General features: G+C 44.2%; 1 protein-coding gene across 1 annotated transcript; it reads left to right on the top strand.

The window, feature by feature from the left end:
- The first annotated feature begins 7755 nt into the window (after positions 1–7755).
- meox2a (mesenchyme homeobox 2a) lies at positions 7756–16175 on the top strand. The gene is made up of 3 exons (XM_080501654.1): positions 7756–8735; positions 12365–12537; positions 15630–16175. The coding sequence occupies exons 1-3, from the start codon at positions 8156–8158 to the stop codon at positions 15846–15848; spliced, it is 972 nt and encodes a 323-aa protein (XP_080357780.1). The 5' UTR covers positions 7756–8155; the 3' UTR covers positions 15849–16175.
- Positions 16176–17237: the final 1062 nt, after the last annotated feature.

The following is a 17237-nucleotide window of genomic DNA, read 5'->3' as shown; positions in this document are numbered from 1 at the left end:
TCCCACACGCTTGAAGATGGCGAGGAGTGTGAAGGGGGGCAAAAAAAACCAAAAAAAAACCGAAGGAGGGCGTTTACAAATTTAGTCTGGGAGGAAACGAGCTTTGCACTTGCGGCTGGCTGAAGCCGGCGACGCTCGGGGTTTTTCTGGCGGTTGTACCGGGTCCAGATCTAAATGGAGGTTTTCGTGCGGCGACCCCGGGCTGTTTGAGGTGTGGTCTGACTCGGCGCGGGGGCCCTGCACAGCATCACACACGTCTACTCGGGCTCCAATGCCTTCAAGCTGAAGGCGGAGGGGAACCGTCGCACCAGGCAGCTCCAACCGTCCCCCACCACCACCACCGCCACCATTATAGAGGATGATCTCACCCTGGCTGTCCGCGGCCATTACAGACAGAAAATGGCCACCTAAGAGCAGCAAGTGTGCTGGAAGAGGCCGTTCGACGGGGAAACACACTGGGAAGACACTTCGTTCTCACGCCTGTGTGGGAATACTCCATTTCTTCTTAATTTAACGTCAACTCTTTATGGTACAAGTCACATTATTTTCTTGTTTCTTCACAACTCACAATGATGAGTTCACGTTGGAATGAGAACCCGAGATAGTCAATATTTGCACATATTGCAAACGGGACTCAGAGAATGGTTTGACTTGTTAATGACTGGGTGAGTTTTGATGTGTTTGTTATCGTGGTGAGATGCATTTTTATCAACTGGCTCCCCACCACTTTTATTTGTGGACTTAAATCAAATATATTTTATGTTTTGCCTCTTTTTGCAGCGTAAATCCCTTCTAAAGTCATTATTAATATGTATTATCCGGCCAACATAAAGCATTTGAGCAGGCAGTTTATGATATGGGAGATTCATCCTGAAACAACACCCTATCCCAAGGAAATGTTCAATTTCCAAGTACTTTACCCAATAAAGAGCTAAACATGGACAAACCTTTAATTTCTCTTTCTAAATAAATCAAATTGCCCCAAAAAATATTTGGAGGAATAACAATGCGTTTCCAAATGTAGTCAGAATTTAAAGCTAAAATCACAAGCAGCTCAAAGAAGCAACGTGTGCCCATTTAAATGAACCCAGCTGAAGGTGATCAGCTGGAACTCACTGACAAATAACTGCTTTTAAAAGAAGCAAATCAAAACAGATTGCAGTCACGCGACGCGAGCTGCCGAAGAGTAAACACACGTTTTGTTCCATTTGGAGCCAAAGCGAGCGAGATTAAAAATGACAGATGCTTTCGGAAGCTGTCACCATTTTCCCCCCTCTGTGCTTTCCTGCCGTCCGGGGGATTCGCTGTCACTCCGAGAGAGAGAGCGGGAGAGAGAGAGAGAGAGAGAGAGAGAGAGGCTGCTGTTCTCGTCATGAAGCCGAGCTGTAAACGGAGACAACATTTACTGTCTCCCTTTGTCATATATCACCGACATGCCGCTCTCGTCTGTACAGACAATATTCTCTGACAGCGGCTGTAAATCTGCGGCCTGAAGCCTGAAAGGAAATGAGCGGGCGAAGACAGTTTCCACGCCGCGTGCAGATGTTTCGCCTCAATGCTGCAAAAACATGTCCGCCGTCCGCGCCCTGGTCTCAATCCAAGGGTCGCTGCACTGCCTCCTCCTCTGGATTGAGCCTTTATTGACAAGCTCTTCCCACGTGTGACGGATTACAGTAAATGAGGTCGACAACATAGAAAGGATCACCTTCTCAGTTGGACTCCATGTGGCAAATACAGGAAACCTGATTCATCTCGTCCCGCCGACGGACACGCTGCAATTGTTGTCTGCCTTCCTGCCCCACAACTAAAGTCACGGTTTTAAAACACGGGAAAGTACGTGAGGTCGGGCAATTGTCGTTATCTGTTGCTCACGCGATCATAAAATGTTTAGAAAAGGAAAAAAAATCTTATATGTGTCACTCTAATTCAGGGGCGTCCAACATAAAGGCCCAAATCGGCCCAGAAAGTCACCAAGCGAATTGAATAAATTTCAAAGAAAATCACGATTTTTTAACACATTTCTCAACAGAACACCGAGACCCGAGCTGAGATGTGGATGATGCTGCCATGAACGGGAGAAGATTTCTTTGGGGCACATTTCACTGTATTTGGCACCAGAAGGTTCTGAGTCTTCATGTTTCACTCGTCATTTTTCATAGTGATTGTTTCATTTGGTGACAATAGTAAAATGTCCATCACGTATTCTCTGCAGCAACAAAGGAAAACTAAATTTAAAGGTTATTTTGACACTATCTTATAATCCGGTTCACTCAAGATGAAATTGAGCTGCATGTGGCCCCTGAACTTAAAACGTGTTTTAACTGCTCAATTTCCTTAATATTTTCTAAATATTATTCATATGATTGTTTGGTGCTTCATATCAGGCACTCATCTCATTGCATGTATTGAAATACATAAAAGAAACTATTGGTCATATATTTTGAGCATAGAGTCTAATATATTCCTGCACATGTTAATAAGACTCCCAAACAGAGCTAAAATGTGATGTACCGTCTTTTATGCTAAAGACAAACTGAAGCTCTCATACAGCCCTGATGAGCAAAGAAAACACCAAGCAATTTGTAATTTTTAACAAATTATCTGGACAGTATCTATTAGTCATTATTAGCTGTTTCATTTATGTATGATCAATTAAAACTACCTGTTACCTGAACTTTAGTACATTTTGTGGTTTCTATAACTTCTCTTAGTTCATTGTTACATTTTGCTCATGGTTATATAAAAATAGCATTTTTTTGCAAATATATATGTCGTAATTACACTATTTTAGTACTATTTCATAACAAAATGTTCACATTTGCTGCTCTGCATTGGAAAACATTTCCTCTCATCAAATACTTGTTAGTGAATAAAAATTAATTGAATCCCGCTAATTTAAATGGAATATGATTACTGGGATACTTTGTTTTTACAGCCGCTACCAAACACATCAGCTTGACTCTTCATGAAGTTGGCGGAATGTTTTTATACACGGAGAGAAACTGACTGAGTGTCATACGCCATGAAATGTTTCCATATTCGTTTCAGACTGAAGAAGAAGAAAATTCTGTCTCTGTCACACACACACACACACACACACACACACACACACACACACACACACACACACACACACACACACACACACACACTGGCAAATGTAGGATCCTGTATATCATGCATATATATGTAACATTCTTTTCCATTAAGATGTATTAACACAATATGATTTGTTATGAACCAGTTTTACTTATAAAATCTCGCTTATAATTCATAATTAAGGGGGTATTTCTATATATTTCTTTTAATATATGAAGTCATTTTAAGACCACATTTAAAATGAAGTTTCACTGTGATCATCTGGCAAAAGCAACAGCTTTTCACTTTTAACCACACTTTATTCTAACCATTCCTATAAAACATGCGAAGGCATTAAACTTGCATGAAACGCTATAATGTATGATGATAAAAAGACATTTTAAAATGTTTAATAAAGACAATTTTTGATTAATAAAAAAATACTAGTTAATAGATTATAATATTTGAATCGTGACTTAAATGTTACGTCATATGCATGTATTAAGTCATTTTAATTATACATTCAAGCAAAATCTTCACTTGCTTTTCTGTTAAAAGCATCTTTTTCCTTCAAACGTTCATTGAAATGTACGTTAAACTCTTCAAGTCGACCATTTAGAAACAGTAAACACACTGAGACACACTGTAATGTACTTCTATACATCGTTAAAGACTCAAAAACCTGAATTATTTCGTACATCATTTGTTATAAATTAATTATTACATCTATAAATCTGGTGGAATCATAACGTCACTTATATTCACGGTTCAATTCAACCCTGTAATAAACACTCAGGCTGTGAACTCACCACAACACAGAGCCACGTTGATGCGTGCAGATATAAATACATTTAAAAATGCTAAACATAGACAATTCTCCATAGGACTTCATACATTTTTTGAAATAATTTCATGTATTTGAAACCAAATGTGGATATTTTGAAGAACCTGTCACTCCTGATATGTGTTTGAAGTCATTCTATGGACAAATTTACGCATAAGCTTCAGTTTTCTAGCAAAAATGTACAAAATAAGTGAAGCTACATTGATTTCTGCACAACAATTATAAACTACAAACTGTTTAATAGGAGCTTTGAATTCTGAATCGAAGGGGGATTTAAGTTGAACAGTCATGTTTACACCTCTTAAGTCATTTTAAGGTTCAACTAAAGCTTATTGTCCAGATTGTTCAACTATTTTGTACCAGGAAGCAAAGGAATATAAAATAACTTTGCACTGTCTCAGCTGAGAAAATGTGCAAATGAACAGAAATACGAGAATATAAACAATAAATGCAGAAATTAGGGCAGACGTTTAACTTCCTTTCCCTTTTATATACTTTAGGCACAAATCAAGCCTTTCATTACAAGTCAAGCTTCATCCTGGAGCCAAGTTTGCTTTCTTACACTCGACAAATAATCACGTAAAGTCAAAATGAGGAAAGGAGCGAGGCGTCGCCGGCGTGTTTGCTTTGGTGACTGCAGCTCGGGGCTGTAATCCTTCCTGCCTGACTGAGTGACAGCCACAGGTTGAGCAGAAGGTCTACCTTCAGTTTCTGTCTACTGAGGAGAAAATGTACCGTTCCCCCCCCCCCCCCCCCCCTCCTCCTCCTCCTCCTCCTCCCCCCACCCTGACCTCCCACCACCTCGGCCGGTTTCAGGATCATCACAAACACAAGCCCCTGCCAGCCTCTCCTTTTTCGCTTTTCCTACGTGACGCAGACTCACCTTCACAACCTCCCTTCGTCTTTTTTCATGCTCGGTTTCGGGGTCACGTGCTTTTCGAACAAAGCAACGTCAAAGGTAGTTTAATATTTGTCCGGTCACTCGTGCTAATTTTGCCCCCCCCCCCCCTTTTTTTTTTTCCTCAATTCATACTGGAAAAGCACCTTGAAGGAGAATGGATTAAAACATTACGAAATATGTGAAGAAAATCAAACGTAATTGACGTTGAAGTGGAAAACCTCACCACCTCTTGCACTCCTTTACAATATGAATCCAACGTATCCACTCTTCTGCAGAACGTTTGCTTCACAAAGCCCACATGGGGCAAAGAGCAGGGCTGAAAACACCCACGCCTCGGGCCATCAGCGCCACCCGGATTGGAAACACGTGTGTGTTAATACCTGCCCAGGGCTCCAGAGCAAACATATAGCCTGGAATAACCTGCTAATAGCCTTAATTTGTTAGATAAACAGTGGAAGAGTTTGACACTCACTCACCGAGGGTGCCTTTCCTCCGCCGGGCTGCCTCTGCTGCGCTCTGAGCCGCTGCGAGGGGCTAAGTTACAGCCTGCCTCCGCGTCGCTATCTGCTAAAGTCATTTTCTCTCAAAGAGGAATTAATTTCCTCTCTCAGGCGACCCACGCGCCGCCGGTGGCATAGCCCGGATCCCCCGAGTGGGGAGCCATTGTGACTGTCGCTCAGTGAGAGTGCCACAATGGAGTTCCTATCCGTTCCCTACACGCCATAAGAGACATTCAATTGTTCGCTGACGGCGTCGACATCGGGGCCCGTCATCATTGCGCTTTGTTTCGTATAATTTTTATGCTGGATGACCTTCCTGATGGAGCTTGAGGGTTAGGCAGAGGCCTCGCTCATGGAGAGGCAGGGGCCGGAATCGAACCGGTGACCTGGTTTAATGGTGGAGACAGGAGGATGGAGGGGGAGAGCAGTAAACAAGCCTGAACCCATAAACACAACGTCAACCGCTGCTGTGAAACATGGCGTTATTATTATTATTATTATTATTATTATAAATACTTCTAGCTATATTTGTATAGATTTATTTTTTTTTAATGTATATTCTTTAGTTATTGTGGGTGGTATTTCAGTACATTTATGTTTGTACTGTTATTGGAATTCTTAATTCCATTGTTGGAACCAAAAGGTACAAATTTAGATTTAATAAACTCTGGTCTCATCTCATCTCAGTTTACTGAGGTTTATCTAATCTAACCCAACCTAAACTAATCTGGTCTTCATAGAATATCAAATAAATGTATATTAAAAAACAAACATATTCAAATCTAATATAATTCAATCTAATCTAAACTAAATAATCTACTCTACTGTAATCTAAACTAAATTTCACATGTTGTGTAGTCTTATCTAAACTACTGAACTTTAAGAATATATAATCCAGTGTAATCTAATCTTGTAATTGAAATAAATATATAAACACTGTTGCAAATGTTCAATTGAACTTGGAATAAATTGAATAAATATTTGTGTCAGATGATTATTTATCTTATATCTGTATCTCACTCAAAATATCTTCAACTTCATGTATATTGTGTATCTTCGTCCTCCTTTCTGAATATAAAACCAATATGTCCTGTACTGTTTGTGATACGTCTTAAACCTGAAGTGAGATTATTTTGCTGATTGTGTCAATATTTGTTTAAAACATACATGTATTATTATGAGAGTTGCAGCTTCGTTATTGACACAAGAGATTTTTAAATATACTTAAACCAAGTTCATTGATTGATTTTCTTTTTCTTTTTTTTTACACTGTAGACATGCATGTCTGGATTATTTCTAATCTCTTGATCCCCATACAGTTTGTCTTTTTACATAAAACGACTGAATTCGACAGAGGTAATACAAATGCTGTGAATGTATCTCGCCTTCATATGTAACTCCAGAGAGCAATGATTACAAATAGCAGAACACAATCCCAGCTGTTTACCGGATTTTATTCCACTTTACGCCTTCAAAGTGACATTTTTATAGCCGGACTGATTTAGTGAGGCTCAAGACGAAGTGTTGATGTGAGTGTTTGATGCATTTTCAGCTCATAAGCAGTTTTAGACACATTTTGTCTTTTTTACAAACTTTTCAGGGATTTCTCTGATGTTCTTATCGGGTCACTGTCGTTTGAACAAATTGATTTATAATTGGCTTTATTTTAATAACGAAAACGTTGTGTCAGTAGTTTGTGGTGATTTTTTCCCCTTTTTTTTTATTGGAAGCAGCTGTTTGACCTACATGACCTCAAATCCAACGTGTTTGTGTTTGATGATGTGTTTCATTTGAAATTGATATAAAACACCATAAAAGAAATTAAAAAAAAAAAAAAAATGTTTCGTTACGTGCCATAAAATTTACCTCTGGTCTTTTCTCATAGACGTTAGCAGGTAGTCGCTGTAAGACAACCAAGAATGAACCCTTTACTTTATATATTCAAAGCAAACGGGAGACGAAACAATGGGCGACGGAAACCATTCATCAGGGCAACAAGCATCCTTCCACAGGAGGAACAGTATTTCAAGGGGTCAAAAATGATAAAAACAGAGTGACATGCTGAGTTAACCCTTGACACCCCCACTCCACACTCTCCCGCTTCCCCTCATACGACCTCCTCCTCCTCCTCCCCCCCCTTGGCCACACCCATCACCCATTAAGGCTGTTTTCATGAAAAAAAATAAAAAAAAATAAAAGAGAAAAGATGGCCACCGGAGGTCAGATCCAAGTCCAAAATAAATTGCCTTCTTTCCTGAGGGCTCAGCCATTTTAATAGTACAGATTTATTGTGCTGTGCTTTCTGGAAGGGTGATCGTATGTATGTGGTCAGTAGCGCGTATGCAGTCTGTGACCCAGCCTCCGTCTCACGTTACACCCTATTTATAACATCCCCTCTGCCGGCTCCCCTCGTTCTGCAGTTCCTAGGAACCTCCTCCTGCTCCTGAGGCATCGAGCTCCAGTCCCCTGCTCCTCCTGACATCTGAGAGGCTCCTCTGCAGCCTGTCCTGGGCTAACTGTTTATCCTGTACAGCCTGGCAACTGGCCGCTCGCTCCGGATTACCACAGGACACCCCGTTTCCAAACACTTTCTGCTCTGACTATTTTTTTCCAAACTGAGGGGAAAACTTTCGGGATAGCCAAAAAAGGAAAAAAAAAAAAAAAAAAAAACAGCGAGAGAGAAGCATCTCGGATATGCGCTTGTGATTTCTTTTTGTTTGGTTTTTCAGTAGATTTAGCAACTTTATTTTTCCTCTTCTCACCTTTTACCAGTGGGCTGGTGTGTGTGTGTGTGCACGGGCGTGTGTGTGTGTGTGTGTGTGTTTGCACACGATGGATCACACACTGTTCGGCTGCCTGCGGAGCCCCCACGCCCCGGCGCAGGCCCTGCACCCCGCCTTCACCCAGTCCCCCCTCACTCTCCACGGACGCTCGGACCACGTCTCCTACCCGGACCTGGCCTCCTCCTCGTCCTCCTCGTCCACCTCCTCGCCGTCGCCCTGCATCATCTCCAGCTACCCGGGCGACGACGGCCTCTTCGCCGGCCAGCACCACCACCACCACCACCACCACCACCACCCCCACCGTGGCCACCTGACCTCCCAGCAGCATCACCACGCGCCGCAGCACCACGCGTCCTGGCATCTCCCGCAGATGCCGTCGCCCGGGAGCGGGAGCGGCGGCGGCGGCGGCGCACGCCACGGCCTGTGCCACCCGCACTCCCACGACAATGGACCCACGCCTCCAGACCTGGGCCACCCGGGCGGGCCCAACATGTGCGCCAGCACCCCGAGTCTGAGCAGCAGCAGCACCCCGACGGGGGCGTCCTGCGTGCCGGCGGACTTCGGCAGGCAGACGCTGTCACCTGCCGAGGCCGAGAAGAGGAACGGCAAGAGGAAAAGTGACAGCTCAGGTAAGCGGAGCCCCGGGGAGGGGAGGGGGTGGGGGTGGGGGTGTGGGGTGGCGGGGGTCAGTGGGGGGGGGGGGGGCGATTTCTTTAAAAGAAAGCAGATCCGTGCTCACGGTGGAGATTTTAATCTTCTGCCCGCCACAAATGAGCCGTTCTCCACACGAGACTGTGGGAAATCCTCTGGAGGTCTTTGCACATAAACACGAGCGTTTATAAAGAAATTCCAGGCCGAACGCAAACACCTGCATCACTCAACAGCGCTGATGTTTGAAAGTCCTGCAGCTCTGATAGAAAAGCAAAGCAAAAAAAAAGAAAGAAAGAAAGAAAGAAAGACTGAAACGCGGCTCGGAGGTGTCGGCTGACACGCAGCGAGCAGACGGACTGAAGCGAGGAGCAAAAGGCCACATCAGAACGGAGCGGGCACGTCTGACGGCCGCTCCGTCTCGTTTTAAAAAAGACGGAGGGGAAGGGGGGAAAAAAAAGAAAAAAGAAAGAAACCTCACATCTGGTTTGTTGCGACACTCTTTAGAGGGCAGAAAGAGAGGCACACAGTAAAGAATTAATGTCACGGATTGTAAAAGACTACACCGGCGCCTCGCGGCACACTAAACACCCCGGCAGACGAAGGCGTCCCAGGCTTCGCTCTTCTCCCAATTCTGCAGTAAAAGAAAGATAAAAGCTTCAGTGGAGAAACCAAACAAACGTGCCACATGTTTAAGGTGGAAAATCATGTTCGATTCATCTTGAAAGAGTCTCATTTTTCATCGTTTTGTATTTAATGGGCGGTGGATTATTTTAATATTTCGTAAATTCTTCCAACATGTTGCTACTTAAAAGACCAATAAAAAGATTTATTTTTAAAGCCGTCTAATCGCGAAGTTCATTTAAAATTTGTAAAAAATGTTTTACTTTGTGGCATAAATCTTAAATTCTAGCATTTTAAAAAAGCAATTTTCCTCATGAAAGACCTGCATGTCTGTGAAATCTTCAGCCTTGTTCATGAGAAATACTGTCAAATTATTGAAATCTGAACCCACACACATCTGATTCCACACTCCCTCACGCATTTTATGACAAAACGCCTCATTCAGGACTGCACACACACACACACACACACACACACACACCTCTCACAAGATCACACCTCCCTGATGACCTGCAGCACATTTCCAAACCTGCCGTCACCACAATAATCAATCACGGCGTGACAAACAGCCGGGGTCGGGTCGCGGGAGTTCTCGCAGGGAAAGTGATATTAGTGAGAGTTTCCAGGGAAGGCGTGATCGCGCTCTGAGGCGTCCCTCGGAGTACCGCGGGCCGATCCGGCGCCCGTGGGGAGGCCGCCGTTTGATTTTCTCCCATGATGCCGCTTGTCACCTCCGAAGGGCATCAGAATCTCAACGCCCGGCTGGCTGGAATCAACCACACGGTTAAATTCAACCTAAGATCATCTATTTTGAAACTTCACTCATATAGGCAAATTCCCGCGTCGCCAGTGAAGCTAAAAAAAACAAACAAAGAAAACTCGTGACTTTCACAGTAAACGTCCGGTCACATGCAAATCAGCGCACAGCTTCTTTCCCTCCAATGTCAGATTGTGGTTAAGTTGCACCTCCGCCTTCCGAGTCCCACTTCTCTTGTAACAATAGTTATTGCACACTCATTACATGTACTGTGTGCCCCCCCCCCCAATCAGGCTGATTATGGGTGTCTGGGCAGGCTGTTGACTCAATCAGCTGTCTAAATATCAGGCTGCTGCTTGTTGCATGCGATAGAGCGCCGATCCAGTTTCGCCATCTGGACCCCAAACTTGAGTGAAACCTGAATTTAGATACAGAAATAATAACAAAACCTGAGAACTCATTTCCATACTTGAGTTTTCACCCCCCCCCCCCTTGCTTAAATATGAAGCATCTCGACTTTCTGCGTCTAATACCCAGTTGTGACTGTTTCCTCAAGGACGGCCGCAGGGTAACAAGATGAGTCCGGGGCTCTGCTTTCTTTTCTTTTCCTTTCTATTTTTTTTTTTTTTTTTTTTTAGGTCGTGGGAGTGGTTCTTCTCTTTAAAAAAAAAAAAAAAAAAAAAGACTTAATAGGCTTTGGGGCAATAAAAAGATGCGTGAAGTCTTATTTAGTTGTAAAATAAAAGAGGAGAGAAGAGTCTGATGTCTGGTGTGTTTGATTTCCATTCTTGTGTGCAAGGAACATTTAAAAAAAAAGAAAAAAAATCACAACTTTCACTCAGGAAAAACAAGCAACACATGTGTTTCCACCTAAAAAAAAAGAGAGAGAAATGACCAGTCGTTTTTGCATTATTTTTCAGCACTCTAAAACGATGTGCCCTGTCTGGTTTGTGTGTATTTTCTCTTGTATTATTCCTCCTTTTTTGTGGAGAGATGAAAGTTACAGCAGGGACCTAATTGCTGTGGTGAAGTGACTGTGTCATAAAAGCCCGCCGCTGGTTTTTTAACTCCAGGCCTGCTGGTTTCGGAGGCAGCTGGCTGTGCTACACTTCTTCTTTTTTTTTTATTTCTCTTTTCACAATGTCTGTGTTTACCAGAGAGAGAGAGAAAAGGGAGAAAGCCGGGGGGGTGACGGGTACGTCTGAAGGGCCCCCGCTTCAATCAGCGACACTCGGGTTGAAATTACAGGGAAAGGGAGAAGGAAGGTCAGAGAGGGGCTGCGGGTCAAGCAATCATCTGTTTCATTGCGTTAAAAAAAAAAAAAATGTAAAGTGGAAAGTTTTTGTGGAGAGTTTGTTTTGTCCTTGCAAGCTAAAACTGCTCTTGAAAAAAAACAACAAAAAAACAACTTGAATTTGAGGAAGATGAAAAGCAGAAGCGGCAGAGGTCATGGATGAGTATCGCAATCCTCGCTGAGAAGATAAGTTTCTCCTCTCCCGTGGCTCTGCAGCGCTCGTGAGCCTGGCCCCGGCTCTGCAGGGACTATTTACAGTTTGGCTGGATGCAGGAGTGCTGGATTAACACGCACTGCAGAACAGGACCGCAGATGAATTAGCATGCAAGTGAAAGAAAAAGGAAAAAAAAAAAAAAACCCACGAAGGTTTGCTGACAACGGGAACGTTTTCCAAGGCAAATGATCCAGATGTGTTTTCTTCGGAAAGTTTTGTGAGCAAAGGAAAACAAGAAGATAAGTCTTCATCACACCACGTCGGCATACTGCTCCCAATCTATCCCTCTAATTGTCTGATCTACTGTATTTGTCTGAAAACACAGAAAACGTGTTTCAAATACTGGGAGCCAACCTTGACTGATGGGGGAAAAAAAAAGGTGACGTTAAGACTGAGATAAATTAAACCCGTTCCGGCAGTATAAAAGCCAGTCTATTGTAATAGCTCAGCTGCCACAGTCAGACCCACATGTGTCGCCGCCCATGAGTCCTTCCAGCCACTCAAAGTATTCATAAACAACGTCTCAACAATAAAGTGTGACTGACAGCTCCCATTGTTTCTCTTACCTTGCCTCTTCTCTTCATCCCCTGCTGACGTGCACCTGCCACATAACATTTTCTATATTTTCTTTAATTTAAAAAAAAAAAAAAAAAAGATTTTTCTTGCATATAAATCTGCTCTGAGAGCAACAGAAAAAAACCTGTGTGGTGTTTGGTTTCAGAGTCCCAGGACGGGAATTACAAGTCAGACGTGAGCAGCAAGCCCAGGAAGGAGCGGACGGCGTTCACCAAGGAGCAAATCCGAGAGCTGGAGGCCGAGTTCGCCCACCACAACTACCTAACCAGACTAAGGCGCTACGAGATCGCCGTCAACCTCGACCTCACTGAAAGACAAGTATGTTCCTGCCCCACCGCTGCATGTTTCCCCCTGGGCTTAGACATTATCGACCCCCCCCCCCCACCCCGCCATTAGCACATTAATGCCATGTTGTGAAAACAGAGGCGGCCTCGGGACGGCGAGGAGGCTTTTCGGCTCGCTACTGTGTTTTTGTAACTCCGGGTTGCGAGGGGCTATTGTGCTCCAGATGTGGCTGTGTGACGGGACTATCATATTCCAGATGTTCCCGTCTATTCTTTCGGGCCGGCCACAGCCGAGGCAGGGAGACGGGTTGAAGGAAATGCTGTCTAGCAAGTCACTTCCTCTCTCCCACTAACCTCTGAAAGCACAAATTGGTCCCGGAGCGTGGGCCGCTCGCTGTAAAACGCAGACACGTGAAATAAATAACGGGAGACAAATGGTTGGCGGCGGGAGTCTGTTCTTCTGTGACACCCGTTTGGAAGCTGTAATTCACACTTAGTTGACACCCTGCCAATGATTTCCCGTAGCACGCTACAGTGCGGATCGAATGTAAAGAAAGCACCAGTGTGAGGTATCAGTGGCAGGCGATGCCCCGGTGGGAGACGACAACCGAGGATCCGCAAAATCTACACGTTTGGCCAACTTTTCTAAATATCACATGTCATGCTGTATTAGAATTAAGTGTAATGAGTGTGTCGGCAAAGTCCTCCAAAACCAGCTGGGATCCCCAGGAGGGGAATAATAACTCCCTTCAAACAGCAGGTGTAACCAATAACAAGAGCAGTGGCTCTATTCCATTTGGGTGCAAGCTGCTTGGACACAACTGTGAGAAAACTATCATGAATGCTTTTACTTTCAGCCGTTTTGGACTTAAATGGGATCTTTACGCTCATGTTGGGTTCCTGTTTGGCCACAGATAAAAAAAAACCCCAAACTAAATCACAGTTAACACCCTGTCTCAAAGAAGTTTTTTTAAGCTCCTGACAGAAAACCTGTTTTTATCTGATGCATATTTCTGCAAACCTGCGAGATAAAACTGGCATGCTTGTAATTTGACACCAGAATCAACACCGAAAGGCAGACTATGTGGTGACTTAGATGTTAACATACGCAAACCAGCCTCGAATGACTTCAATATACATGCAGTTCATCGAACAATTTGAATTACAGACATTAATGTCACGATTAAGTAACGCACTCGTATATATGACAATTTCCTTTCAAAAGTTAGACGAGTGTTAATGCAGTAAAAACAACAAAACACTTGTGAATGTCACGATAATGTGACTCTTTTTAAGCTTCAAACATCAAAATGCTAAAAACCCTTCGCACAGAAAACTTCAAACCGAGGTTTGCCATAACCAGGGAATAAAAATGTCCACAGGGGTTTGCTTGAAGGGGGTTTTCAAAGTAAAGCTGCAGAGCCGCACATTGGGCTTCAGACTCCTCGGTCTGAAGGCAAACGTTAACTGCGACAAATGCGCCATAAAGCATGTCGATAGCTTCGTGTTTCAAAAGTGCAAAGAAAAAAGAAAGAAAGAAAGAAAAAAAGAAAAACTCCAAAGAAGGCAAAACTCCCGTTAACTCTGCGGGGCCACTGAGCGCAGACTTTGCCACCATAATTCCACTTCAGCCTCCTTCCAGACTGTTACAATTAATCATCCTGCGGCTCCAAGCAGCATAAAATGTGCATGAAATTTCTTCAGCTCATGCCGCATGCGTGTGACCTCAGTTTTTTTTTTTTTTTTGTCAGGGGAAAATATACAGCAGGAGATACTGATGTAAATATTGGCAATGCAATCAGTCGACCACGGGGCTCGATTTATGCTGCGTGAGCTGTTTGGAGAAACCTGATGGATGTTATGTCGTTTGTAGGCTGTGAAAACTGGAATCGGCTCAAAGGTGGCAGCGGTGGGACTTCAAACCGTGACCCTTGGAAATACTTTTTTTTTTTTAATACGTGTTTTTAATTTGATTTCAAACAAGTGGTGAAACTGTGACGTGGAGAGCAGCAACACAATGAGAAGGAGTCGAAACGACAACTTTAGGTTTCTTTTTAGGTACACTTAATGCCTCTTTTCCAAATAAATTCAATGAGACCTATATTCAATTAATTGCGCGATACTTTTCTTTATTGGTTTTTGCATGGTGAAAAACTAGAGAGCACATAGTTGCTTAACACTGACATTTTCATAATGGCACTTCTGACAGGATTCAACACACATGAAATAACTTTCATCCCAAGACTCATCAGTGTAAAATAAGTTTCTCAGTACTGTAAAACAAAAAATACAAACAGTAATACATAATGTTATATAGTAAAAATATAGCAGAAGCACTCACTCATTGCACATTTGTACAATGTTTCTGTGCCACAAGAGGGTTAAATGAGCCACTTTGAGTCTCCAGGGAAAGAATACAAGTTTAACTGACATTACAAATATGACTAATTTGGTGCAAGTGTGAATCTAATCTCTTTTTCCACCTGACCAGTGGTGCAGGTAGGCCGGGTTTCATGTACACGCATGCACCTTCAGAGTGAAATCTCTGGGTCGTCGCCGGAGCCATAAATAGGAGATATTCTGCTGTCGTTCGGCGGCTCACAGGAAAAAGGCCCCTCGGCTTGTAAAGAATCCGACGTGATACCCGGCACAGTGTCCACCCCTGACGTTTAACACAAACGTTTGTGCTGTCGACTAACGTCTTGGCCCATGTGACCCCCCCCCCCCCCCCCGGGGGACTGACACTCCCCAAAAATAAACCCACCCCACCCTGTTGCCCCCTCCTTCTCCCCCCTCCTCTGGCTCAATGTGTCGACACTCAGGGAGCCTCTGCTGCTTCTTGACGTGTAAACCGTTTTAAGCAACAGCTTAATCATCAGTCTGGGGGACGTAAATACGGCCGAGGCTGTTGAGTCAGGGAAAAACAGGTAGATGCCAAGTGGCAGATGGAACGGCACACCGACACATAATTGCCGGCGCTCAGAAAGCTGCCAAACTGTGAGACAAATTTGCCGCCGAGCGGCAACGCCCCCGGATTGTGGGGAGATTGTTTTTTAAGGGCTGTTCGGCCTCGCTTTAGGAGCAGTGGATTTGACGCTTTCTGCCCCCCCCCCCCCCCCCTTGCAGGTGAAGGTGTGGTTCCAGAACAGAAGGATGAAGTGGAAGCGGGTGAAGGGCGGCCAGCAGGGGGCGGCGGCGCGCGAGAAGGAACTGGTGAACGTGAAAAAGGGGACGCTGCTGCCGTCGGAGTTCTCGGGGATCGCGGCGCTGCACCACTCCACGGACTCCCTAGCCAATGAGGACAGTCACGACAGCGACCAGAGCTCCGAGCACGCTCACTTATGATGCACACGCACCCCCGCCCCCCACCCCCACCCCTTCACCCCCCTCCCCCCTGAAGGGACAGGCCCTGCCCCAGCCTCAGGACCGTCCTTATAAGGATTGCTGTTTGCTGATTCGCCATCGTCATACAACGATGCTAAATAAGTGTACAAATGTACAGAGTTGGAGTAAAAAAAAAAATGGAGTCCTCGTGCAGGCAAAATGTAAATTTCTCCACACAAATGGGAAGATGATGAAACATTTCAAAGTGCCATTGGTTAAAAAAAATGTCCTTAAAAAAGGATGTGTCACTGTTCGAGATGTGTGTTTTGGTTGCAGACTAGTGCAATGCATTTGTCTTGGGGTAGGGGTTGGGGTAGGGGGTAGGGGTTGGGGGGGGTTTAAACCACATTTAGGTGAACTGTTGTAACATTCCACGTTTTTTGCCCTCGAAGAAAGCCGGATTTGATTTGCACTGTTGAAAACACATGCAGTCTGCGCCTCAAACCATCTCCACTGTGTAAAATGTAAATTGCGATGTTATTGAGTCACTGCTCCCATCAAGTGCCAGGAAATCAAATTTGCCTAGCTAATATAAGTGATGTGTACATATTTCTCAGTACTGCCTTACCTTTAACAATAACTCTATACCCAGACTATTCAGCTCATGCAGTAATAAACACTGACAGTCGTCCAGCTGACACTTTTTTCCACCTGGAGATGACATTTTGCAAACAAATCTGAGACCTGAAGCAACGATTTGATTTAATCGTTTTCAGGGATGGTTGCAAATTGAATAAAAACGTAACCAGTGGTAAACGGAATTTCTTATGAATTGACTTTTTTTTTCCCCCCTCCCCTCTCTCTCTCTGTCTGTGCAGTCATCCGTTGGTATGACTCCGAAGTGATGAATGTGTTTGTGCCGTGGCGTGAAGCTGAAATGCATTAAACCTCCGCAGACGAGTGTAGGAAAGCCGGGGATGTGGGTGCGTGCTAAATTCACCTCTGCCTCGGGGCCAGGGCCGGTCCGCAGCGCTGCCAGAAAACCCGCAAAGGATGGGATACGGTTACGGAATCCAGTTGAAAATAATTTCTGGACTTGATCTCGTCTTTCACCGCACTGTGATTACGCATTTTAATTTGTTTGAGGGACACCTCGCGCTGAGGGCTGCGCAGCCCGCAGCATGAACGGGATCCAGAAAATGTGATTCAGTGCAGAATATTCCCAAAGCATGGCGGACGCTCGCCGCAACAAACACTCCCCTTAAACTCTAACATATGGATGACATCAGGCAGACTGCGACGGCCAACAGACACCATCATATAGTCCCTCCACCTGCATTTTCAACGTGTGCAGCAACCAACAACATAATAACTGACAGTTATGTAATAATTTTGACCACTTTGAATATG

This window comes from Blennius ocellaris (assembly GCF_963422515.1).
Source record: "Blennius ocellaris genome assembly, chromosome: 8".
Lineage (NCBI taxonomy): Eukaryota > Metazoa > Chordata > Actinopteri > Blenniiformes > Blenniidae > Blennius > Blennius ocellaris.
This window is presented reverse-complemented; position numbering and strand designations above follow the sequence as displayed.

Excerpts from the sequence above, each read along its gene's own strand:
- meox2a (XM_080501654.1), top strand. The coding sequence starts at position 8,156 with ATGGATCACACACTGTTCGGCTGCCTGCGGAGCCCCCACGCCCCGGCG. Across the intron at positions 8,736-12,364 it reads GAGGAAAAGTGACAGCTCAG|AGTCCCAGGACGGGAATTAC; the intron begins GTAAGCGGAGCC and ends GTTTGGTTTCAG. Across the intron at positions 12,538-15,629 it reads TCGACCTCACTGAAAGACAA|GTGAAGGTGTGGTTCCAGAA; the intron begins GTATGTTCCTGC and ends CCCCCCTTGCAG.